The sequence below is a fragment of the Mobula hypostoma genome, chromosome 9, assembly GCF_963921235.1.
Source record: "Mobula hypostoma chromosome 9, sMobHyp1.1, whole genome shotgun sequence".
NCBI lineage: Eukaryota > Metazoa > Chordata > Chondrichthyes > Myliobatiformes > Myliobatidae > Mobula > Mobula hypostoma.
The window spans coordinates 100,708,777-100,736,042 of record NC_086105.1 but is presented as its reverse complement, the minus strand read 5'-3'; the positions used below and the strand labels follow the sequence as shown (position 1 = coordinate 100,736,042).

The following is a 27,266-nucleotide window of genomic DNA, read 5'->3' as shown; positions in this document are numbered from 1 at the left end:
CTCCACAAAGGAAGTTGTCAAGTTGCACTTTTAAACACAAGAGATTCTGCAGATGCTGGAAATCCAAACCAACACAAAGTGCTGGAGGAACTCAGCAGGTCAGGCAGCATCTATAGAAATGAATAAACAGTCAGCGTTTCAGGCCAAGACCCTTTTTCAGGACTGGAAAGGTGAGGAAAGATGCTGGAATGAAAAAATGGGGGAAGGGGAAGGGGAAGGAGGATAAGCTAGAAAATGATAGGTGAAGCCAGGTAGGTGGGAAAGGTGGAGAACAAGGAATCTGATGGGAGAAGAGATTGGACCATGGGAGAAAGGGAAGAAGGGGCACCAGGAGCAGGTGAAGAGAAGAGATGAAAGGCTGGAATGGGGAATAGAAGAGAAAAGGGGGCAGGATTTTTTTTAATTACTGGAAGAGAAACCCATGTTTACGCCATCAAGTCAGAGGCTACCTAGATGGAATGTGAGGTGGTGATCCTCCATCCTGAGAGTAGTCTCATCATGGCAGAAGAGGAGGCCATGGACTGACGTGTTAGAATGGGCATGGGGATAGGAATTTAAATGGTTGGCAACAAGGAAATTCCACTTTTGATGGACAAAGTGGTCCCCTAATTTATGTCGTATCTTATCAATGTAGAGGAAGCTGCATCACGTGTACTGGATGCAAGAGATGACCCGAACAGATTTGCTGGTGAAGAGTTCTCTCAACTGGAAGGAAAGTTTGGGGCCCTGAATGGAGGTGAGGGTGGAGTTGAATGGACAGGTGTAGCACTTCAGTCGCTTGGAGGGATATTTGCCAGGATTAGTTGGGAGGGATGAATGGACAAGGGAATAATGGAGGAAAGTTGGAGGAGGTAAAGATGTGTTTGATGATGCAATCTTGTTGATAGCACCTTTGTAACTGGAATAATTTCTGTATTTCAGAAACATTATCAATGGGAATATAGAACAATATAAAGATTAAATTCAGCATGTGAGGAGTTATTGCCTGAGGCCACACTGCCATCTGCTGCTGACAACCTCATTGGTGTTTATTTTTAAATTGGGTGTCTATATACTTCATTCATCTGCAATTAAGCAAAAATAAATATTAATAAAAATGTCTGTTAATAAAATAAAAACAAATATTTAAATATTCACATTTTCCTCATCTAATGGTAAACATTATAGGTGAAATGGTAAACAATGCGGTGAAATGATTCACAAGATTCGTAAGAACCGTTGTTCCTGAAAAGTAAAATGAAAACAATATTAAAGTATCTGAGTGAGAGGCATATCTTTCATTGTGATGAATCATATTGCTTATTTTCATCTTATCTAATGAAATGTTCAAATGCAAATGTAGTTCTAAAGTTATGGAGATGAGGCAGCTTTTTTTTTAGCCAGAGGGTGATGAATCTGTGGCATTTATTGCCACAGACCACTGTAAGAGGCCAAGTTATTAAGTATATGTGCTTAAAACAGAAATTGATAGGTACTCAATTAGCAAGGATACCTGCCGAAGGATCTCAGCCCAAAAAGTTGACTGTACTTTTTTCCATAGATACTGCCTGGCCTGCTGAGTTGCTTGGATTTCCAGCATCTGCAGATTTTCTCTTATTTGTGTTTTATGAGAATTAGTTGTTGCCAAAGTCCTTGTTTGGGGTAACATACATTTCTCCCAATTATATCATTCACAACCACCGCCATCGCATTGGGGTTTCAACTTTAAGAGGCTGGTCCATTGTGATAAAAGGTGTTACCAGTTTCATTAAACATTATGAAACCCGTAACATCTGTTATTGAACTCCAAAACCTACACAACAAAAGCACGCTAAAACACTTTTACCTAAAATGTCACCACGTCAGACTAGCTTCTTTAAAGTGCAACCCCAACTCAATATCGATGGTTGTGAATTCTGTACATTTCTCCCTATTGTGTCACCCTACTTGTAACAAGCCTCTGAAAATGGAAGCCATGACAATTTTTTTTTAGTAGAACATTACTTCAACTATAAAAGGTTTATTATGGCTGGCTATGCTGTAACATCCAACTTCAGCACAGTTGGAAAGGCTTCGATGATACATAAATTTACCAAAGTGGGAAGATTTTACTTCCACAGATAACTGAATAATGTGGAATTATTATCCTTGGAACAGAGACTGGAGGAATCTGGTAGAGGTATCATGAAAAACAAGGTAGACAGAAACAATTCCTTTGTGAACAGGGGAATGTAAAATGAGGATGTTTGCTTGAAGAACTAAGAGGCACATTTTATATGGCCAGTGTTTAAGGTCAGGAAAACACTCTAAGTGCAGTAGTGGAGGTAAATTTAGTTCTAGCATTCAAAAGGGGTCTGCTGAAATACCTGAAGGAATCTGCAGAGATGCATGGAGCTGGGAGGAAGGGAGTATGCAGGGTTGCCTGGTTGGACTGAACAGGTAGAATGGCTTCCTTCCATTCAGGAACAATCACCCTTCTCAACTTATAACTTTCTTGGCTCTGATGAAAGGTCCTCGGCTCGCAATTTTAACTTTGAATCTCCATAAATCTTGCTTGAACTTTCCGGCATTTTGCGTTTTTATTTCATATTTCAGGTGTCTCGTTTCCCCTTTTTACAGAAGTCAGCCTGCTTGAAGGAAAATCAAACGCTAAAAATACTCAACAGGACGAGCGCCAGTGATGGAAACGTGACAAAGAAAACGTTTCAGTTCGATGTCCCTCAGATCTCCTACTAGAAGGGGAAAGAGGAAACCATCGGAGCGTGCGCTCCCGCCTCCGCCGTCCAGAGCCCGGCTCAGGCTCAACGCCTCCTCCAGGCCGCTGTGTGGCCTCGCGAGATTTGCAGCTGAGTTCCCGTCTGTGTCAGGACGTGGCAGCACTGCCGGTCGGCCTGTTGCCATGGCGGGGTTATGGTTTCTGTTCGCCGCCTTCATCGTGGTCCCCGTCTGCAGTTTTACTTTTGCGGATGCGGATGTGTGCCTGCTGTGCGTGGGGGCGGCGCTGGTGCTGGTCTCGGTGGTGTGGGCATCCCGGCGGCGGGGAGCTGTCGACCGCAGGGCTGTGTGCGTGCTGGTCATGGGGGACCTGGGCCGCAGCCCCCGCATGTTGTACCACTCGCTGTCTCTGGCCAGGCACGGCTTCAGCGTCACTGCAGTCGGCTACCCCGGTGCGTCCGTTCGGAAGGCTGGCTGCCGGATTCAAATCCACTGTGATATCTGACAAAAAAAAATCAAATTAATTCTCGGACATTTAGACTGATATTTAAGCAACGTCAAATGCAGTTAGTCATTCAATTAAATTAATCTTATTCCTTACATTTGAATAACTGGAGGTTGTTTTGAACCAATGAAGTCCATCCTATTTAATTTGACGCACTGATATAAAAACTGCATGCAACACGTCATTTGTAAATCATCAGAAGCAAGCGATTTTAGATAATATCTTAAACATTTAATTGTCTATAAAGATGCTTTATAGCCAGTGATTTCAGTAGTGTTTTTTGTCCTCATGTCTTGTGAGTAATGGATAAAATGATTTGCATTTACTTCACATCTTTCAGGAACGGATATTTCAAAATCCCCTTATGTCAATTAAAGTACTTTGGAACTGCAATCACTGCTATAAATGTGGCAGCAAATTTGCGACTCAGTCATCTCCCACAGGTGCAATTGTGATGAGGACTGATTTATCTGTTTTAGTTTAGATTATTGTTATATAAAGAGTTAACAGGGCTTTCCTCAGGTTTAAACTAAAATGCAGTATTTCTAACATTTGGACATTGCCAGACACCTACACTTTAGAGTTTAAACCTCATAAATTGATTAGCTTCTCTTTAGCCATTTGTATTGAATGTGTTTTGTTTGAATTTAATGTAAATAAACCATGCCATAGTTCTTGAGTTAGGTATTTTTTCTTCCCCCCCCCCACTGATAGTTCCTCCATTTGTTTCTCCCCCCCCCCCAACTCTTGGTACCATCCACCTACTAACCAACAGTTCACCCATTGAATCCTTTCCCCTGTTGGGTTCCACTTCTCCCTGCTATGTGTCAGCCTCCAGCACTAGTGTTCCTGGCTATTCTTCCCCACCTTTTGGCTCTATCTGTTATCTTTGAGCCCTCCTTGGTCCAGGTATCATCCAACTGCTCCTATCCTACTTGCCTTTCTCCACTGTCATGTAGTATCTCAACTGAAATATTGACAGTTCCTTTCTTACTGATGTTGATGAACCTGTGAGTTTCTCCAGTATATTATTGGTGCTTTTACATATCTTTATGTTATCCAAATCTGTAATTGATTTTTTAAAATACTGAGTTTGAATTATATTTTTCAGGTTCAAAACCTCATAAAGATGTTTTACATAATGATAAGATTAAAATTGTCTACTTAACAGAGATTACAACAGCAACAAAATGTAAGTAATGTCATCTTTGTTACACAAATTATACATTTAAATTTGGAACTGTATTGTGAACCACCAGTCTTGAGCCATTCACAGAGAAGCCCAGGGTTTAAGCATAACCACTTTGGGAATCATTGAGCTACCAATTCTATTTCAGCTAGTTGATGGTGATTTAATACAACAATGTAGCCATGTTAAATAATTGCAGTGGATTGGTCTTCATGACACCAGACATTTAAAAAACAAAATCCAAAAATAAAAGATAAACAATGCATTATAAGGGTGGCAGAATTTAAAACAGTTCTTATTACTAGAGAAAAGTACAAGAAAAACTAATGGGGCTAAAAGCCAACAGGTTCCTTGGGTTCTAGTATTTTAAAACAAGTGGCTGTAGAGATGGTGATTGCTCAGTTGTAATCTAAAGTTCAAAGTAAGTTTTTATCAAGATACATATATTCTATGCCTTAAATTTGTAGTTAAAACAAAGTATCTCTGAAATACAGGTATGTTAAATTATTCTGTAATCAGTTTACAAACTATCGTTTTATATTTTGTAGTTGGACCAAAGATTTTTCAATATGGGGTGAAGGTCGTAGTGCAGGCTTTGCAAATATGTTATGCCCTCCTAAAAATTGATCCACCATCCTACATGCTGCTGCAGGTAAATGGTTTATTCTAGTTGTTTTTTATTCTCTGAATTACTTGAATAAACTGATATGATTAAATTTTCTATGTTTTTTTTGATAATTCCATACAGAATCCTCCAGGCCTCCCAGCAATTGCAGCTGTGTGGGCAGTATGTTTATTAAGAGGAAGTAAATTTATCATTGACTGGCATAATTACGGTTACACCATTATGGGACTGACTCATGGAGTTCATCACCCAATTGTGCAGATTGCCAAATGGTTAGTATCGAAATATTTTCTATGGTTAATTTTGATATAACATCTTATTATACCTATTCTGTATACTTCATCTGAAGAATCAGTAAGCTTGATACTTTTGCACATGTAACGCCTTTGACCCCAACTGATTCCCATTGCCTAGGGTGAATAGCCGTCAACCCCACCAAACAGTCCAAATGCTTTGGTGCAGATACAGTGTGAGGTACCCAATGATCAGCCTCGACACAAATATCAAACAATATACCAAGTGCGAGTAAAGAATTATACCTTATAGTAATTTTTGGTGATGGGTTAGTAGCAACAAATAAAAGAAAAGGCGCCACATAAGTAACTTACCAGTCTTGTGCACATAGTATTTTAATACGTTGGAGCTCACGCCTCCTATTCCATCCACAACGTCCTTCCGAGATTCCAGCCACCATCCGAACCCCCGAGGTGTGGTATCTGCCGCCCTGGAACCGCGGTCCATTCCCGCACGTCCGTCCTCCCCGCTCGCCTTCTGAAAAAGCTCGCGATCCTCAGCTCAGCACACATAAACAAGACAGCAGAACATGACTTCCATTGGCTAGCAAACGAATACAATTTCCATTATCTCTAATTATAACCCAAACATACCGCCACAGAGAACCCCTTGCTCAGCAGTTAACAGTACAAGAAGCCATTTTACTTTTAATACTTCAGAGAAGCCATTTTGTAATAAGCAATTAATAGTTAACAGTCCAGCTAATATTGCTGAGAACCTTACACACAAATACAAATTACAAACAAATGAACTAAGACGTAAGAACATAGAAGCAGCACAAGCCCCTTACCTTTGCTTGACCATTCAGTAACATCGTGGCTGATCTTTTACCTTAGCGACATCTTCCAGCACTAACTCCATGTTCCTTGATACCCTTGCACATAAAATTTATTCCCCTTTACCTAAGTTTTATAATGACTGAGCCTCCATAGTTTTCTTGGGAAGATGATTCACTATCCCCTGTATGAAGAAATTTCTTCCTGTGTCACTCTTGAAAGAACAACACTTTCACTGATGAGGCACAACATGACTGACAAGGTAGGCTGGTGGATGGTTTGTGAGGGGTGTTCTCATTTCATTGTTTGTGCAAGACTTCTGTGAGCTCCAGCTGTGTGGACTGAAGGTTCTCAACATCATCTTGAATGTTACTTTGAGCAGTCATGGGCCAGAAATTTCCAGGAGTCAACATAGCTGTTGCTTTGAGTGACTCCTTGAATATTTTCCTCTCCCAGTGTGGTACTCCTTTCCCATGATGAAATTCAGAATGGTTCTGTTTTGGAGTCTGGTGTCAGGCATGTGAATAGTCATGGCCAGCCTAATGGATTTGAAAGAATATAACTAGGACCTGAGAGAGGACGCTGATATTGGTTTACTTTTCTTCCCAGTGAATTTGGAGTACTTTGTGGATAGAATAGGTTATATTTTTCCAATATTTTGAGGTGCCTGCTGCAGAAGGGTTGGGATTACTGGAACCCAGCAAACCACATGTTGTGCTTGTAGCATCTGGATGTTAGCATAGTGATTTGAGTACTAGGAATTGGGGCTGTATTTGAACATTAATTTTTAACTAATCATTTTTTTTATTTCTATTGCTTCTTCTTTGCCTGCTCTGATATTCTACTTTCTCTTTCCTTGCAATGCATTATTTCTACTTTACTGAATTCTTAGATTTTCCAAGGCAATATTATGTGCATTTTCCTTTGATATAGTTTAATAGCATCACATTTTTCTGGGTTTTATTGCATTTTAAAGGGTGATGCATTAATTCTTTAACTGGGTTGTAAGTAGTAGCCATACAACAGATGGAGGCCATTGAGCTCGTTGAATTTTCGCCAGTTGTTTAGTACAGTGGTCCCCAACCACCGGGCCATGAGGAAATGATGTGATTTGGCGATATGAAACGATATGAGTCAGCTGCACCTTTCCTCATTCCTTGTCACGCACTGGTGAACTTGAACACCCCCCCCCCCCCCCAGTCGGCCGGTCCTCAAGAATATTGTCAATATTAAACCAGTCTGTGGTGCGCAAAAGGTTGGGGACCCCTGGTTTAGTAGATCTAGTTGGTCCCATCCTCTGCTCTTTTAGTCAGCAAATTTCCCCTTTCACTTCCCATGTGTAAATATGATTGTTGTTTAAATTTTACTGTTGAATCTTTTTCCAACACCTTTCAGCTAATCCATTCCTGAACTTCTCAAAATTCCACATTTCCCACTTAGGTTTCTTGTTAATTATGTACACACGTAATCTTGAATGTTTATGGACCTTCTTGGGCAAATTTTTTTTTAAATCTGAAGGTCATCTATATCATTAACAGTGAGAAGTCTGTCAGAAACAGTGAGGGCCATTAGAAACAAATATTGGAACTGATCTGCTGTTGAGGCCAAAAGATGTGGTTGAGATGCTAAATGAATATTTTACACAGAAGAAGAGGATTCTTAAAAAAGTGATGGTAAAGAACAACGCTCTGTTATCTATCTGAAGTGTCAATTCTGTTTCTCTCTCTACTTGACTTCCTTAGTATTTGCAGTAGTTTCTATTCCCTTGACATTGTGAGGTTGCTAGAAGTGGTAACGTACTTAAAAGTTGCTTAGAAATGTGTTCTGAATAGGATACAGTATGGTTACTGAGGAAATTAAAATTAGAGTCTGGAGCTGTGCTCACAGTATTCCTGCACTCCTCGCCCACTTGGATAATATAAGGGAGATTAAAAACTGCATATTGTACCAACTGAAATATGTATTGTCTGGTTCTTGGGCTGGAAGCTAATTTTGTAAACAGTCTTAGAAAGAAATTAATTGCCAGTTGGACATTCATGGGCCAGTGCAGGAGAGCCCACTTTTAAAAAGCAAGTCACTTCAATAATGTCATTGGAGGAGACTGAGGAACATAGAAATTAGAAACAGCAGTAGGCTGTTGAACTTTCTTGGGTATTCACTGTGATCATGGCAACTTGTTATCCTGTTTTTGCATTCTCCCTATATTCCTTAATCTCTTTAGCTATTAGTAATATTTTCAGCTGTTCCATGAATACATTTAATGACTTAGCCTCATTTGCCTTCTGTGCTAGAGAATTCCACAAGTTCACTACTCTTGAGAGCAGAAATATTTCTTCTTCTGTCTCCTAAATGGCATAATGCATATCTTTAAGCTGTGACCCCTGGTTCTGGGCATTGTCATGGCATATTTTAAATGTTTAATAACATGAATTTAAAATTCTTTAGATCTGCTCACCAAAAAGATATTTATAGCTTAAATATTTATAATGTTTGAAAGTTCAGATTAATGTATTTGTCACAGATGATTTGTTATTAATATTTGCAATGATTTTGTTTTTAATTAGGTATGAACATTTTTTTGGTAAGCTGTCTGATGCAAATTTGTGTGTAACTGAAGCCATGAAAGAAGACTTGAGAGTGAACTGGAGGATCAAGTGAGCCTGCATTCTTTGCTTAATATATTTGACCATAATATGTGTCAACTGAATTGCTTAAAGCATGTTTTCTGTTACTGTTTTGTAAACCCAGCAGCTAACACATTCTTTAACTGGGTGGAAATAATTAGATGTATTATTTATTCATATATCGTGTAGATTGGCTGTCAGTGTGTGTGGACTGCTCATAATCTGTGGCTGAGTTACGAAATTTGAAAGTTTCTGGCTAATAATCTGATCTTTTCGGAAAGTTTCTTGCTACATCAAGTCAAGTTGTGGGGTTAAGTATGAAAAGATATAATTAAAAATGTAGAGATGAGCAATGCTGAATGTTGGATTTATCCAGAACTGATAGTGGTTAAGATAAAATGGAAGAGAATAAATGACCCATACCGTAAAACAAGTGCAGAATGTACAGCCCACAGACCACATCTGGCCCCTGGAACTGTTTGGTGCAGTCTGTTGTAGTAAATAGTGAAATAAACTAAATCTTCACACTTTCATACTGCCCTCTCTGTTGCCTTGCAAGGAATTACCTTGAGTTCTATTTCTCTGGAGATTTTGTATCTTGATATTCACTCTAGTTATTAAGAAGTGCTATTGAGTACTTCCTAACATACTAGTGATGCCCACTTTAGTTTATGCCAAGACCATTCCAAACATGCACCAAGGTGCTGAATTCCAGAGGTGAGGTTAATGTGATTGATCAGTATAAAGGTTGCATTTAACCGAGTATGCCATCACGGGGTCTTGGTAAAATTAAAGTTAATGGTATCACATTCCCCAATTGTTGGAATCATACTATCTCTTTTGTGCAAAGTGTGTTTGCCAGAGATCAGTCATTGTAGTTTTAGTTCATCATTACAGGAGTTCTTCAGGGCGGAACTCAATGCACAACTGCTTCATCGTTGACTATCCTTCCATTATTAGGTTAGATGTTTGGTGATAATTGCACAACGTTTAATTCTGTTCACAACCCTTAGCAAATGAAGAAGCCCACACCTACATGCAATAAGACGAGACAAATTCAAGCATGGTTTGATGAGTGGGAACTAAAATTGCACCACTTATCAGCCTGTGCCTGAATGTTGTCTGTCTTGCTTCATGCGAATATGAGATGACAAATACCAAATCCAACTAGAGGGCATTTAATGACCTACTGAGACATTCAGTGGCATTACCGCAACAAAGCTCCAGCTCATGAATAAAGTGGATACGAGAGGAGATCAAAGGCTGGGTATTCTAAGTCAAGTGACTCACTTTGTGACACTCCGATGGCTTTCCAACATCGACATGGCATTAGTCAGGAACGTAATGGGTTACTCCATTTGTCTGGATGAGTGCAGCTCCAATAACTCGCAAGAGACTAACACCATCCAGATGCTTGTTTGATTGGCACTCCCTAAATGTTTGTTCCTTGCACTTCCTGCAGAGCATTTGCAGTGTTTGCCATCTACAAAATGCTTTCCAGTTATTCACAAAGAATCTCCCGAATCAACAACCTGTACCACCAAAAAGAACAAAGGTAGCAGGTGCATAGGAACACTATAACTTGCAAGCTCTCCTCCATCCCATATAAATTCCTGACTTGGAAGTACATTGCCTATCCTTCTGGAACTCCATACTCAAAGCACTGTCGAGGACCTCCACCCATAAGACTGCATCAGTTCAATAAGGCAGCTCACCTTCATCTTCTCAAGGCAATTATAGGTGGGCAATAAACGCTGGTCCTGTCAGTGTCTCCCAGATACCAAATATGAATAGTAAAAAGCGTAGTAATATAGTTCAGAGTTTTTAATTACATGCTTTTATTGACATTTGTATAGACAATTTATCTTTGCCCTAATTTTCAGTGGTATGTTGAGTATGTTTCAGCTTTATTTTTTGTGTTTTTCATTTACAGGGCAGTCACACTATATGATTCCCCATCTCCCATTTTCAGAGAAGTTCCTCTAGAATTGCAACATAAGTTATTTAAGAAGCTTGCCAATGATTTTGTCGCATTTAGAGCAAGGTATGTTTTATGTGTGACATTTTTTGTTTATTAATTACTTAGTAGAAAAGCTAAGCAGTGTTTGATATTTTTATATCAAAAACAGTTGAAATCAGACATAGAACCAGAAAGCCTTTTCTATCTGCCAAATTCCAAAAATAGACTTCTTGAGCAAGTAGATCTACTTAATAATGTAGTATACAACAGTTTTATTTCAGACACATCTTTTGACACTATAAGGCATAAACTATACATTTTTTGCTGTGAAATTAGGACCGAATCTGTGCCTTCTAATTTGGAACAGACCGCCTTTACTGTACTGAATACAAATACTGGAAATATCACACATGTCCAAGGAAGACCTACATTATTGCTTAGCAGTACTAGCTGGACAGGTAAGTCAGATTTTTCTTTGAGAACATAGCCAGTTTTACAATACTACTTGTTGTGCATACTATTAATTGAATGTTTTAAATATCTTTATATGAACATGAAACAGGATAAGGTGATGGAGGGACGTCAATGAAGATTGCAACCAGCGCCAATTAATGATTTCAAATAGCAATGAACTATAAATAAGTTCCTTATACTGAGCTGCTTCTTTTAGATGGAAGTACAATGATTTTAAAAGATAGAGAATTTTTAATTATCTAAAATATATGTCAATATAACTAAAAGAACATAGAACAGTACAGAACAGGAATTGGCCTTCAGCCCACAATGTCTTTGCTGAATATATGACAAATTAAACTAATTCGCTTCCTCCTGTACTGTATCTGATCCATATTCCTCTATTCCCTTCATATTTATGTGTCTATCCAACAACCTTGTAAATGCCGTTATAGTTTCTGTCTCCATTACTCCCCATGGCAGCCTGTTCCAGGCACCTACATCCAGTTCCATAGCCTTTTAACTTCATTTTCAGTTATCCAGAATTAAATTATTCACAGATCGATTAATTGTTCCGATTTATTGCCTGAAAACTTGGTCACAAAGAAATTAATTCCATCATCCAAATCTTTCATGTACAACGTGGAAAAAAAAATCAGTCCCGAAACCTATCCTGTGGGAAAAGAAGCGATCCCAAAGCCAACCCTGTGGAACACCACTAGTCACTGGCAGCCAACCAGAAAAGGCCCCCTTTATTCCTATTTTTTGCCTCCTGACAGTCAGCCAATCTAATATCCATGTTAGTATTTTTCATGAAATACCATAATCAGTCACGTGTGGCAGCTTGTCAGAGGCCTTCTGAAAATTCAAGTAAACAACATCCACTGACTCTCCTTCATCTGTCTTGCCTGTTATTTCCTCAAAGAATTTCAACAGATTTGTCAAGCAAGATTTCCCCTCAAGGAAACCATGCTGACTATTTCATCATGTACCTTCAAATATCCTAAAACCTCTTCCTTAGTAATGGGCTCCAACATCTTTCCAACCACTAATGTCAAGCTAACTGGCCTATAATTTCCTGTTTTTTGTCTCCCTCTCTTCCTAAAAATGGAGTGACATTTACAATTTCCAGTCTTCCAGAACTATTCCTGAATATAGCGATTCTTGAATGATGACTAATGCTTCCACAATCTATTCAGTTAACTATCAAAACCCTGGGATGTAGTCCATCTGGTCCAGGTGACTCAGCTAACTTCAGTCCTTTCAGCTTCCCAAGAAAAATACTTAATAAGTTTGTCCACCATTTCCTTGTCCTCCATTACTACCTCTCCAGTGCATTTACCTGTGGTCCGATAGCCACTCTCGCCTATGTTTCTCTGTATAGCTGAAAAAATTGCTATCCTCTTTTATATTATTGATTAGTTTACCTTCATATTTTGTCTTTTCTCTCATTGCTTTTTTAGTTGCCTTCATTTGGTTTTTAAAGGCTTCCCCATCCTCTAATTTCCCACTAATTTTTGGAGTATTATACGCCCTCTCTTTTGCTTTTATACTGACCTTCACTTCCCTTGTCAGCCATGGTTGCTCACCCTCCCTTTAGAATACTACTACTTTTGGATGTAATTATCCTTCCCCTTCCGAAGTGCTCCCAGAAACTCCAGCCATTGCTGCTGTGCTATCATCACTGCTAGCGTCCCCAAGGCTGACTGCCTTTTTTATTTAGAGATACAATGCAGAACAGTCCCTTCCAGGCCTGCCAGCCGTGCCACCCAGCAACCCACTGATTTAACCCTGGCCTAATCACGGGACAATTGACAAAGACCAATTAGCCTACTAATTGGTATGTCTTTGAACTGTGGGAGGAAATTGGAGCACGTGGAGGAAACCCACGTGCGCACAGAAAGGAACACACAAACTTGCTTACAGAGGGTGCCAGAATTGAGCTCTGAACTCCAACACCCTGTGCAGTAATTTTGTCCTGCTACCATCTTAAAGAAGGCGAAGGTTATATACCAACAGCACTAAAATGCTGTCAAAATAGCCAAATCTTTTTGCACCACTAATTTGAGATTTGTACATATTAATTTACAAAGTGTTTAAAATGTGGCTTATGGGTCCCATGGATTTTTATGTGGCCCGGGAAGGAAGTTCCTTGGCTTCACCATAATGGCTTATCTTTATTTGATTTTCAGAGGATGAAGATTTCTCCATTCTATTAAAAGCATTAGAAGGTAGGTTACTGCTAATTTTTGTTTCCACTTAAATGTGTGGCACATTATTATCCTTATTTTAGAAGAATCAAGTACATGCAGAAATGGATCACTACAGGAAGTTAAAATTTTTTTTGTCCCTCATATGTACAGAAAAACAAAAACAGGCTGAGAACATTAATGCACAACACCAAGTTCCCCATGAGAAGCAACATACATCAAATTTGCTGGTGAACGCAGCAGGCCAGGCAGCATCTGTAGGAAGAGGCACAGTCAATGTTTCGGGCCGAGACCCTTTGTCAGGACTAACTGAAGGACGAGCTAGTAAGAGATTTGAAAGGGGGAGGGGGAGATCCAAAATGATAGGAGAAGACAGGAGGGGGAGGGATGGAGCCAAGAGCTGAACAGGTGATTGGCAAAAGGGAAATGAGAGGATCATGGGACAGGAGGCCCAGGGAGAAGGAAAAGGGGGGGGGGAACCCAGAGGATGGGCAAGGGGTATAGTCAGAGGGACAGAGGAGAGAGAGAGAGAAAGAATGTGTGTGTATAAATAAATAACGGATGGGGTATGGGGGGAGATGGGGCATTAGCCGGAAGTTAGAGAAGTCAATGTTCATGCCATCAGGTTGGAGGCTACCCAGACGGAATATAAGGTGTTGTTCCTCCAACCTGAGTGTGGCTTCATCTTTACAGTAGAGGAGGCCATGGATAGACATATCAGAATGGAAATGGGATGTGGAATTAAAATGTGTGACATATCAGAATGGGGATGGATTTTAATTCACACATTACAACAACTCAAGCACGGTTAAATGCTTTTATTAGTAAGAATATAATTTCCTTTTTAAAAGTATTTACAAATGGTTACTATGAATGTTAATATAAACGATGCCAAGTCATTGAAAGGCACTTGATAAATTCTTCATTCCTTCACTGAAGTTGCTCACAGTGTGTCCTTTGTCTTTAAATTTTGTTCTTCACAGAGGCATCTGGTAAAGCCTCTTCACCACTCTCGTCACCTTGACTCGATGCACATAACGTCGGAGAAGCTCACCAGCTGCTGCTTTTCAAAGTAAACACTCTCCAATGAATTGGGTAGTGGATTTTGAGTGGAGTGGTACTGTTCAGTACCTGTACGATCATATCTCAGAACCTGCGATCCATCCTCGACACAAGTGTATGGACTGCCATTCTCTATTCCAAAAAATTGATGAAGGTCTGGGAGAACACAGATCATCTTCTGCACCATCATGAACACCAACCAACCTGGAACTCTCATGGTGTTGATTTCTAGCACTCAGGAGTGATATTGCTGAGTCTGACTGCAGAAACTGGAGTTGTTGCTGCTATTTATTGGGGGAAGATAAACACCGTGCTCAAATATGGTCGTCGTAATGATGGCTTCATCATATTAGGACATTCACATTATATCTGCCCATATTTAGTCATTTGGTTCATCTAGTTGTCAACCATTGTTCATGTGTAACTATCTCACACAATTTATCTTCCCCCAATAAGTAGCAGCAACAACTCCAGTTTCTGCAGTCAGACTCAGCAATATCACTCCTGAGTGCAAGAAATCAACACCATGAGAGTTCCAGGTTGGTTGGTGTTCATGATGGTGCAGGAGATAATCTGTGTTCTCCCAGACCTTCATCAATTTTTTGGAATAGAGAATGGCAGCCCATACACCTGTGTCGAGGATGGATCGCAGGTTCTGAGATATGATCGTACAGGTACTGAACAGTACCACTCCACTCAAAATCCACTACCCAATTCATTGGAGAGTGTTTACTTTGAAAAGCAGCAGCTGGTGAGCTTCTCCGACGTTATGTGCATCGAGTCAAGGTGACGAGAGTGGTGAAGAGGCTTTACCAGATGCCTCTGTGAAGAACAAAATTTAAAGACTGAAAGGACACACTGTGAGCAACTTCAGTGAAGAAATGAAGAGTTTATCAAGTGCCTTTCAATGACTTGGCATCGTTTATATTAACATTTATAGTAACCATTTGTAAATACTTTTAAAAAGGAAATTATATTCTTACCAATAAAAGCATTTAACTGTGCTTGAGTTGTTATAATGTGTGAATTAAAATCCATTCCCATTCTGATATGTCACACATTTTAACTCCATGTCCCATTCCCATTCTGATATGTCTATCCATGGTCTCCTCTGCTGTAAAGATGAAGCCACACTCAGGTTGGAGGAACAACACCTTATATTCCATCTGGGTAGCTTCCAACCCGATGGCATGAACATTGACTTCTCTAACTTTCGCTAATGCCCCACCTCCCCCTCGTACCCCATCCGTTATTTATTTATATACACACATTCTTTCTCTCTCGCTCCTTTTTCTCCCTCTGACTATATCCCTTGCCCATCCTCTGGGTTTCCCCCCCTCCCCCTTTTCCTTCTCCCTGGGCCTCTTGTCCCATGATCCTCTCATATCCCTTTTGCCAATCACCCGTCCAGCTCTTGGCTCCAGCCCTCCCCCTCCTGTCTTCTCCTATCATTTTGGATCTCCCCCTTCCCCTCCCACTTTCAATTCTCTTACTAGCTCTTCCTTCAGTTAGTCCTGACAAAGGGTCTCGGCCCAAACCGTCGACTGTACCTCTTCCTAGAGATGCTGCCTGGCCTGCTGTGTTCACCAGCAATTTTGATGTGTGTTGCTTGAATTTCCAGCATCTGCAGAATTCCTCGTGTTTATGTTCCCCATGAGAATATGGTAATGACCTGTCCTTTTAAACTACATCAGTAATTGCAGTTAGGGTACTTTTCTAATAGTGCTAGTGAACTGTTTTGGAAGTTCGCAAATTATTTTCTAGTTCAGATGACATTTGACTTGCAGGTGATAGCTTTCTCATATACCATCTGCCCTCATCCTTCTGAATAGTCGGGTCTGCAAGCTAGAGAAGTATCGTCAAGAAGATCTTGCCAGATTGCTATACTACTTGTCAATGCATACAGGGCATGGGAAAAGTGAGTTTCAGTTTGTCAGATGAAGGTGGGTTGATTTGTCCTGGAGAATGCACTTGTGCATCACACATCTTAGCTTTTAGGAAAGATGGGTTACTGGGCAAAGGGAGTGGTGTGGCTCTGTGTATAAGAAATAATATTAAATCATTGGAAAGAGATGACATAGGATTGGAAGGTGTAGAGTCTCTCTGGATTGAGTTGAGAAATGGCAAGGGTAAAAGGACCCTAATGGCAATTGTACACAGGCCTCCAAACAGCAGCCGGGATATGGATTACAAATTACAGCAGGAGATAGAAAAGGCGTGTCAGAAAGGCAATGTCATGATAATCGTTGGGGATTTTAATATGAAGGTGGATTGGGAAAACCAGGTCAGTACTGGACCTCGACAGAGAATTTGTAGACTGTCTAAGGGATGGCTTTTCAGAACAGCTTGTTGAGCCCACTAGGGGATCGGCTGTGCTGGATTGGGTGTTGTGCAATGATCCAGAGGTGATAAGAGAGCTTAAGGTTAAGGAACCCTTGGGAAACAGTGATCACAATATGATCGAGTTCACTTTGAAATTTGAGAGGGGAAAAAATAAAATCCAATGTGTCGGTATTTCGGTGGAATAAAGGAAATAACAATGGCGTGAGGGGGAACTGGCCAGAGTTGACTGGAAAGGGACATTTGCAGGAAAGACAGCAGAGCAGCAATGGCTGGAGTTTCTGTGAAAAATGAGGGAAGTGCAAGACAGATACATCCCAAATAAGAAGAAATTTTCAAAGGGAAGAAGGACATTTCTGTGGCTGACAAGTGAAGTCAGAGCCAAAGTAAAAGCAAAAGAGAGGGCATACAAGAAACCGGAGCTAGTGGGAAAGTAGAAGATTGGGGAGCTTTTTAAAAACTTGCACAAGGAAACAAAGAAGGTCATTCGGAAGGAAAAGATGAATTATGAGAGGAAGCTGGCAACTAGTATCAAAGAAGATACTAAAAGTTTTTTAAGGATATAACGGGTAAGAGAGTGTCAAGGGTAGACATAGGACCAATAGAAAATGATGCTGGAGATATTGTAATGAGAGACGCAGAGATGGCAGAGGAACTGAATGTGTATTTTGCATCAGTCTTCAGAGTGGAAGACGTCTGCAATATACTGGACTTTCAAGAGTGTCAGGGAAGTGAAGTTTGTGCAGTGAAAATTACAACTGAGAAGGTGCTCAGGAAGCTTAATGGTCTGAGGGTGGATAAACCTGGACCTGATGGAGTGCACCCTTGGGTTCTGAAGGAAGTAGCTGGAGAGATTGTGGAGGCACTAACAATGATCTTTCAAGAATGGCTAGATTCTGGCATTGTGCCGGATGACTGGAAAATTGCAAATGTTCCTCCGCTATTTAAGAAGGGTGGGAGGCAGCAGAAAGGAAACTATAGAAAGATAACTATGTTATCCTGACATCAGTGGTTGGGAAGTTGTTGGAATTGATTATTAGGGGTGCGATTACGGAGTACCTGGAGACACATGACAAGATAGGTCAAAGCCAGCATGGTTTCCTGAAAAGAAAATCCTGCCTGACAAACCCACTGCAATTCTTTGAGAAAATTACAAGCTGGGTAGACAGAGGAGATGCAGTAGATGTGGTGTACTTGAGTTTTCAGAAGGTCTTTGACAAGGTGCTGCACAAGAGGCTGCTTAGCAAGATAAGAGCCCATGGAATTACAGGGAAGTTCCTAGCGTGGGTGGAGCATTGGTTGGTCGGCAGAAAACAAAGTGATAATAAAGGGATCCTTTTCTGGCTGGCTACTGGTTACCAGTGGAGTTCCACAGGGGTTGGTGTTGGGACCGCTGCTTTTTATGATGTATGTGAATGATTTGGACTATGGTATTAATGGATTTGTGGTTAAATTTGTCAATGATACAAAGATAGGTGGAGGAGTAGGTAGTGTTGAGGAAACAGGGAGCCCACAGAAAGACTTGATGTGCAAAGAAGTGGCAAATGAAATGCAATGTTGGGAAGTGTATGGTCATGCACTTTGGTGGAAGAAATAAATGGGCAGACTATTATTTAGATGGGGAGAGAATTCAAAATGCAGAGGTGCAAAAGGACTTGGGAGTCCTTGTGCAAGGTACCCTATAGGTTAACCTCCAGGTTGAGTCGGTTGTGAAGAAGGTGAATGCAATGTTGGCATTCATTTCTAGAGGTATAGAATATAAGAGCAGGGGTGTGATGTTGAGGCTGTGTAACACACTCGTGAGACCACACTTGAAGTATTGTGTGCAGTTTTGGGCTCCTTATTTTAGAAAGGATATACTGACATTGGAGAGGGTTCAGAGAAGATTCATGAGAATGATTCCAGGAATGAAATGGTTACTGTATGAGCAACGTCTGGCAGCTCTTGGGCTGTATTCCCTGGAGTTCAGGAGAATGAGGGAGGATCTCATAGAAGCATTCCAAATGTTAAAATGCCTGAACAGATTAGATATGGCAAAGTTATTTCCCATGGTAGGGGATTCTAGGACAAGAGGGCACCACTTCAGGATTGAAGGACGTCCTTTTAGAACTGAGACGCTGAGAAATTACTTTAGTCAGATGGTGGTAAATCTGTGGAATCTGTTGCCACGAGCGGCTGTGAAGGCCAAGTCATTGGGTGCATTTAAGGCAGAGATAGGTTCTCGATTAGCCAGAGCATCAAAGGTTATGAGGTGAAAGCAGGGGAGTGGGGGTGACTGGAAGAATTGGATCAGCCCATGATTGGTGCAGCAGACTCGATGGGCCAAATGGCCTACTTCTGCTCCTATATTTTATGGTCTTACGGTCTTTTACTTTGGAAATGATGGAAAGACTTTGTGGAATCAAGAAATAAATATTGCATGCAGAACACCATGCCTCAACGTGGTGATCATACCATTGAATATTACAGGGAAATGGGTATACCCTCCCTTGAACTTGGAGATTGTTCTTTACTTGTGTGGCATATACTTTTCTTTTTAAAGTCCAAACAATGATAACTATTTAGTGTTTAGACCATTCTATGATTTTGTAATTTAATTGTTATCTTCCTTTTATTTCTGCCCTCTTCTTCCATGCGGTATTGAGGGGAGATACTTTCTTTACTTTATTTTCTTGTTTGCTTGTTGCAGGGTGAAATCATCTTATTTTATAATGTTTGTTATCTCAGTGTTTTTGCATTGACGATCTCTTGTTCTCAGTCCTTTTTTTTTCTTTTACTTTGTTTTACTGAAAATAATCTTCTAACAGAATTGTCCAAGCCACTTTTTAAAATGTTATATCTTTAACAGGGAGAAAACAATTCGAAAGACTTTCATAGGGATGTTATTAAACAAAATTTCAGTTGAATCATGTAATAAGACAACCAATAGCATTGCTCAAAGAGAGCTTTTATAGATACCCTGAAGAAAGAAAAAGACTGGCTAGAGAAGATTAGGTAGACACAATTCCAGTCAAAGGTGAAGGATTTAAATTAAGGGATCTAGAGAGAATAGAGTTAAAGGAGCAGAGTTATCTTGCAGGAGACTAGAGATGAGAAGTGCTGACACTATGATGTCGTCATTCTGCCTCTGATTTATACAACCATGGTTTTTGAATAACTCCAGCTGGAACATTAAATTCCTGTATATTACATTTACAAAACCTGTTTTGGATGAAGGAATAACGTTTATCCATATTGTAGTTTTGCTGGAGCCTACTTCCATCATGAAGATATTATTTAGATTTCATCTTGTGAACTTACTGAGTGTTATCAACCAGGCTGTTTTATAAATCTTAAATATGCAATTCAATGCTGCCTCCTTATTTAAAAAAAAATTGTTGTCATCTCCAGTTTGTCAAATAAATGGCATTTCTACCATATATTATACATACATGCATAAGATAGATTTTAAATCTATTTTGTTTGCATGCCCAGTATTTAATTTTCAATCTGATCTTCTAAACACTGCAAGGATATGGATTCCAGTGACAGTAGAATGAATTTTCTGTAGAACCAAATTCTTGGGAGGACTGGAAATTATTGCATCAAGGCAAGATGGAAATCAATGTAATCTATCAGCAGTATTCAATTTGCTTGATTGCAAATGCAGGAATTTAAAGTATTATGGTAGCTGCATCAAAGGCTAGGAATTATGTTGTTTGTGGGGATTAGATAGGACAGTTAAAATTGGGTCTTTTTTTGAGTTATGTAGCATTATAAGTCCATAAGGATTAACAAGTATTTTTGATAGGTACTAAACATAAGTTTAATAATGGTCCAATGTCTGCTTCAGTTAGTTTCTGGCAAAATGATCAGTGCATCATGAACTGCAGACAAAGAAAACAACCAGAGATAATGCCTACAAGAGGAAAATGAGAGATTTTTTAAATGCTGGTTGATCTTTTGCTGAATATTATGTTTTGTTCTGTGTGGGCATAAAACTTTATGAAGGGTATCAAAGCCATGAAGATGCAGAAGACTTATAACAATACCTTCATTTTTACTTTGATACTGGCAAAGCCACAGTAGTGGTTGGGAAGTTGTTGGAATCGATTATTAGAGATTGAACCAAAGACCAGCTTTAATTACCTTGGTGGCTTTATATCACAAGGTGCTGGAAGTAAAGTAGAAATAAAAAGAATTGCCATTGCAAAACCAACTTCCAAAATATGAAACCCATCTTCACCAACAGACACATTTCTATGACAACAAGGCTTAGGCTACTAAAAGGTTACATCTGGTCAATCTTGCTGTGTGCTTCCGAAACATGGACTATAACACCAGAACTCCAAGGAAACTTAGAAGCAACAGAAATGTGGTTTCTTAGAAGAATGCTGAAAATATCATATAGAGATAGGGTAACTACTCCAACATGCCCATATAAAAAGATCTTTAATGAGAACATTAAATGAGAGGAAACTTAAATTCCTGGCCCATGTCATCAGAAAGGGAGAAATAGAATGCCTTACATTACAAGGCCATATGCCTGGGAAACATGGAAGAGGAAGGCAAAGAAGAAAATATATGGACACTGTGAAAGAACTAACAGATCTAAGTGTGCGAGATATCATTGACGCTATGAGGGATCGTTTGATATGGAGAGCCATGATCGCCCAAGCATGTAACGCGCAAGGCACATGAAGAAGATTGGCAAAGTTGTATTGTCCTCCCTGGAGCCAAGATGATTAAAAAAAGATTTGATTGCAATGTTCAAAATTTTGAATGTATTTGTAACTAATAAGCAGAAACTGCCTTCTCAGTGTTAAAACCATCTATAACAAAAACATATAAAAGATAATGGTCGAAGTGGAGGTGCGCTAATGAAACTTTGACAGCAATTTGCCTGTAGTGTCCCAGTGGTGAAAACGATTCTTTAACAATAAAGTTATATGTACTTTGATAATAAATTTACTTTGAGTAACTCTAGTACTTGAGAAGGAAAAAGCATTACATGGTTAGTGTAACAATTTGATTGGATTTCTTTATACCGTCTCACTTTTCAAGTTATTGTGCATTTTTGCATTTTTTTTCCAATTTAAGCATTTTTTGTATTTTCTTTTCAGAATATGAAAGATTTATAACCAGTGGTTCCAAATTGCCATCCCTTGTTTGTGCTATTACAGGTACATTTCTGAACATCTGTTTTCTCATTCATCCTGAAAATCTCTTGCTTATTTTCTTCCCAATTCCCTACTCCCACCACCTTTCTCACTTCATCCTCTCCCTCTTTCTTTTCTCACTGCCCTGACCTCAAATCTTACTCTTCCCACACTCATCAACTCTCCCTAGTTCACTGAATTTAAATATGATTAAATGTATTCTGTTTTTCAGGAAAAGGTCCATTAAAGGAATTTTACACCAACCTAATTGAAAAAATGCATTTTAAGTATGTTCATATTTGCACTCCATGGCTGGAAGCAGAGGACTATCCAGTGCTGCTAGGTAAAATTGCTTTTGATACACACATTTTAAATAGCAGTAATTTTAATAGTTATTTTGGGTTTTTTTTACTTCATAATTGAAACTGATTAAGGAATAGCATGGTAAATCTTCCAACCTGTCATAATACTTTCTGAAGCTTAGTTGTGCATAAAGCATGGCTGAGCTTATTGAACCAATATTTAGGGTGATACTGGTTTCTAAAGGCAGAGAACTTAGTATCCATGCAAGTATTGGCAAAGTCATAGAACTCTACACTTTGATTCTTTGCAATTGTACTTTTCTTTTAAATAGCTGAAGATTTTAAGGAAATATTTTTGCTGGAATATTTTGTACAGATCCATAATGCAATTGGATTAAACATGTAATGCACATTTCCCCCATACCTTATATTTTGTAATCATTTTATAGGATCTGGTGATTTAGGAGTTTGTCTTCATAAATCAAGCAGTGGGCTAGATTTGCCAATGAAGGTAGTAGACATGTTTGGTTGTCGTTTGCCCGTGTGTGCACTTGATTTCCAGTGGTACGTATAAGGTAAAATAATAACTCCCTGATTCTTCGCTTTCATCTCTCTGTTACATTGTCTATTTACAGTTTCTTAATTATGGTTAATCCTGAAGTAACTTACTTCAAAAGCAGGATTTAAGCAAGCAAGTATGTTGAGTATTAAGGCACTATTGTTTCATTATTATTTGTGTAATATTGAAAAATTGATGAGTTGCAGAAAATGTGTTAATTTCTATCATGTAAAAAAAACACAGCAGTTCATCCATGCTTGCTGTTTGCCTGCTCAATACAGATTTTCTTTAAATATTCAGCTGTGATTTCTATGGTCCCTTAACCAATAATAGAGGTACCTCTGACACCAAACTGTATCTTTGAAACCAGAATATTCACACTGCAAAACAGCTTTCACTACTCGTGCTTCAGGCATCCAGTATTGTAAATGCCTCCACAACACTGCCCCCGCCCCCCCAAAAGAGTCGGTCAAGTTTATTTTTAAATAGTGCATTTTCATTCGATTTTGGCATTTTGTTGTTATTTAAATTTTGGAATTAATCCTCTGCACATTCAAAATATAAGAGATAAATATCAAAATCAATAAAGTCAGAAATTCCCGTACTTTACCAGTTTCACTCAACTAATTGTGATGTTTGATTACATTTGTTGTCAATTATTTTTCACTACCTTCCCTGTCCTATTCTTTTTCAGCTTCTCCTCTTGTTCCTGTCAGCCCTCTTACCTGTAATTTGTTTTTCCAAGATCATTTGTAACATTCTTCTCATTATTTTACAGTCTACCAGAACTTGTGAAACATGAAGAAAATGGTCTAATATTTAAAAATTCTCATGAACTTGCTGAGCAACTAAAGGTAAGATGATATTTGCAATAAAAATGATTTTTTAGGTTACTTTGAAACCCAAAATGAATTATTTTAATGCCTATGCTGGGACATCTTTTCCAGCCTTTATAAAATGGCTTTTGACATTCCATGAATAATTAGATACAAAAGTTTGAAGTTAATCACATTAATATTTTATACAGATTTAAAAAATTATGCTATTCCTACGTTAGTGCAGCAATCAGTAAATATGTAAATATCATCACTTTAAATCTTTATTAACTTGTATATAACAACCCATGTGTAATTTTGTTTGAAAAGCTGCCCTAAACTAGATTTGTCTAGTCTTGTGGTATGTATTAGACTTTACCACTCTGGTATCCAATTTTCAAGATGTAAGGTCAATATGATACCTGCTGAACTAATGTAAAACTATGTGCTATTAGTCTTAATTCTTGCTTATAACAGTTTCTCCTACAGCCTTTAATTATATCGTGTTGTCATATTTGTTACTGCACCAATTATGAAATTTAAGTTCATTACCCCTTTAATTATTCTTAATATGCTATCTACATTGATTATGATGCTTATGAATGGACACATTCTAGTAATTCCATCAACTTAAGAATTTAGTGTACCCTATCCCTGCATCCCCTATAGTATCTCTTTTGAAATTAAGACTAAATTTGCACATAGCACAATGATCCTACCATGCCAAGGAGGAACAACACCTTGTATTTTATTTGGGTAGCCTCCAGCCTGTTGGCATGAACGTTGAACTTAAGTAATGCCCCCACTATTTCCCATCCCCTTTTCCCTCTCACCTCCTTGCCCGCCCATTGCCTCCCTCTGCACATCACTCCTTTTTCTTTCTTTCTTCCATGGTCTTCTCTTTCACCAATCAACTTCCCAGCTCTTTACTTCTCCCCCCCCCCCCTCAGGTTTCACCTATCACTTTGTGTTTCTCTTGCCCCTCCTCCCACCAACTTTTAAATCTACTCCTCAGCTTTTATTCTCCAGACCTGCTAATGGGTCTCGGCCCAAAACGTCGACTATACTCTTTTCCATAGATACTGCCTGGCCTGCTGAGTTCCTCCAGTATTTTGTGTGTGGTGCTTGGATTTCCAGCATCTGCAGATTTTCCCGTTTAAAATTATCTTACCAGATTTATGTTATAATCCTTACTATGCATTCCAAAGTAGAATCTACATTTCTCTGCCGATGGAGATCTTTACTACTAAATGATATAATTGACTTAATGATGCCTTGGTTAACTTGAATAGGTTCTCACCAAATAATTTATAACAGGTATAAATTACTCTTAACCTATTGGGATTCCACTGGTAATTAGCTGCTAACTAATCAACCTGCCATGATCATCTATCAATAAGCTATATACCAATATTTTTACACTGCTATGCATTCTATTGTGTTGGTGCATGGTTAAGGCATTCGTCTAGTGATCTGAAGGTCGCTAGTTCAAGCCTTGGCTGAGGCAGCATGTGCATCCTTGAGCAAGGCACTTAACCACACATTGCTCTGCGACAACACCGGTGCCAAGCTGTATGGGTCCTAATGCCCTTCCCTTGGACAACATTGGTGGCGTGGAGAGGGGAGACTTGCAGCATGGGCAACTGCTGGTCTTCCATACAACCTTGCCCAGATCTGCGCCCTGGAAACTTTCCAAGGCGCAAATCCATGGTCTCATGAGACTAACGGATGCCTATAAATGCATTCTCTGCACTTAACATTAAGTCATGTTACATCATTCTAATAAAGAAATGTAGTTGAATAACTTTGAACTCTAAATTGCTTTTGAGAATAATGGCTGGTACTGGAAAGACAAATGTGATTTTACAAAGGTATTAGCAGATATGGTTAAGATTTTCCTTGGAACAGAAGATTAAGAGGTGTTCAATGCAAAGTTTCCATAGAATAAACAAGATTGCTTTCTAGAGGGGAATAAAGTTTAATTGAGGATGGGTTAATGTTTTTAAAAAAGAGGAATAGTATTTGCAGGGAATAAGGGGGAGGTAAGAGAATAATCAGATAGATGAGTATAGAGATAGCCCGGCAAACTGCAGCCCAAATAAATGCTGATTTTTTTTTTTAACTTACTATGTGGTGGAAGCAAGGAGAGAGGATTATTTTAATCTTGGATATCAATATTTAGTTCTTTGAGGACTCTCAGGATACTGAGATGGTTTTGATGATGGCATTATCATAAAATGAGGTTGTTACTCTCTCAAGATAGTGCCAGTGTTGCCCAAGTCTTGTTAAATTCAAGCCATTTGCTTCATTTTCTGAGAATATGGGAGTGGAACTGAGCACTATGCTTGCATCCGACCTTAAGTTACTGAAGATGTGGTCTAAGAGGATAAGTTTGGTAGTATATTGAGGGCATGGCTTTTCAAGAGCCATGGAAATTCTGGTCAAGATTATGGTGATCTGTGGTTTCTATTTAAGGTCATGGCTCAGACTAAGTTGTTTTTTTTAGATTGGTAGGGATGGTGTTGGGGACAGGGGAGGGGTTAGGCAAAAGTTTTGGCCTCTGTTCTCTATTCAAAGGCCAGTGATGTTGAACAAAAGACATCTGTGGTCAGATGTCAAGCTGGTGGACCCCAAGTTTAAGAGTGACAGTGGATTCTAGGATCAGAGTTCTATGCAGGCCGGGGGCGGTCAGCGATCCCCTGGGTATGTGAATCAGGAGGCCAGAGTTCAGGATCCTGTCACTGGGGAGTCTTCAATACAAAGCGTGGTGTTTGGGGGCACTCATTGGTGAGTCCTGAGGTCGATACCAAAAATCAAAGCCCAGTGGTCAATTGGAAGGCAATGCCCAGGGTCTGGAAGTCAACTGGAGGCTAGAGGACTCTGCATGTGTATGTAGGTGGGTGGGAGAGAGGAAAACATGGGGCTTGTTTTGCTGTTGGTCGGCATCTATGCTGGTGCCAGAAATTGTGGCAATACTTGTGGGCTGTCCCCAGCACATCATACACAAAGGACACATTTCACTATTTTGATGTATATGTGAAAAATAAATGATTCCAAAATCTGAAGTTGAATAATTTGAAAGCTGTGTTGTGACCATGAATTACAAACATCAACATATCCAAAGTTAGTATTGTAGCAATGGGTTTTTTTTTAAAGCACTACTTCGCAACTCCTTAAGATTTATTGAATTTTATATATAGCAACAAAACACAACCAACTGCATTTATATAAAAACAAGTAGGCCCTGTTACACCTCCTTGCATTTGGCATACATTTCTCCTTTACCTGTGATATACTTTAAATCTTAAACATTTCTTTGATCTTTAGCCAATAAGAGTTGTATTTTCAGCTTCTCTTCACAGATTTCCACAACGAAACAAACAAACTTGGTGTATTTAAAAGAAACTTGAAAGAAGCCAAGATGGTTCAGTGGGATGAGAACTGGGATGAAATGGTGCTTCCTCTGCTGGCAAGTCATTGAAATCTGACCATTACTGAGACTCTTCAGCAGGTCTGGCTGTGTCTACAGTTGCTTCAGAATGGATCCTGAAATGCCATGGATAAGAAAAACCCAGTCTGGAGATGATGTGAAAACACTTGAGTACACCAATGAATGCCAAATAATTTTTGGATTACAAAACTGAAATGACTACATTTTACAAAAGTCAACCTTAATGTTTTACAAGTTAGGTGTTATTTTCAAATGGAATGCTTAGCCAC

The 27,266-nt window shown here is 39.3% G+C and overlaps 2 protein-coding genes across 3 annotated transcripts in view; one reads left to right on the top strand and one right to left on the bottom strand.

Annotated features, from left to right (window-relative positions):
• Positions 1–534: 534 nt before the first annotated feature.
• On the top strand, positions 535–27,027 carry alg1 (ALG1 chitobiosyldiphosphodolichol beta-mannosyltransferase). 2 transcript variants are annotated; one of them, XR_010019288.1, is made up of 13 exons: positions 535–3,146; positions 4,311–4,391; positions 4,937–5,040; positions 5,137–5,285; positions 8,648–8,737; positions 10,641–10,751; positions 11,004–11,125; positions 13,313–13,351; positions 21,835–21,894; positions 22,103–22,213; positions 22,622–22,747; positions 23,510–23,585; positions 26,896–26,942. XR_010019288.1 is itself a non-coding variant. In XM_063058779.1 (13 exons), exons 1-13 carry the CDS (start codon positions 2,693–2,695, stop codon positions 27,025–27,027), a joined length of 1,644 nt encoding a protein of 547 aa, XP_062914849.1. In that variant the 5' UTR covers positions 535–2,692. The 2 variants fall into 2 exon arrangements, 1 of the variants encoding a protein (XP_062914849.1); XM_063058779.1 differs by having other exon boundaries at positions 22,622–22,736; positions 26,896–27,027.
• The window catches only part of eef2kmt (eukaryotic elongation factor 2 lysine methyltransferase), a 40,431-nt gene continuing 40,123 nt past the window's right edge, over positions 26,959–27,266 (bottom strand). Inside the window, exon 8 of the mRNA XM_063058782.1 lies at positions 26,959–27,092. Within this exon, the coding sequence (XP_062914852.1) occupies positions 27,070–27,092 (23 nt within the window). The 3' untranslated portion in view covers positions 26,959–27,069. The remainder of the gene's footprint in view (positions 27,093–27,266) is intronic.

What these genes read in the sequence shown, in the direction of transcription:
- alg1 (XM_063058779.1), top strand. Translation starts at nt 2,693, where the DNA reads ATGTCCCTCAGATCTCCTACTAGAAGGGGAAAGAGGAAACCATCGGAG. An exon ending in TTTGTCGCATTTAGAGCAAG is followed by an intron (nt 10,752 to 11,003) that starts GTATGTTTTATG and finishes CTGTGAAATTAG; the next exon opens with GACCGAATCTGTGCCTTCTA. An exon ending in TCTATTAAAAGCATTAGAAG is followed by an intron (nt 13,352 to 21,834) that starts GTAGGTTACTGC and finishes TTTTCTTTTCAG; the next exon opens with AATATGAAAGATTTATAACC.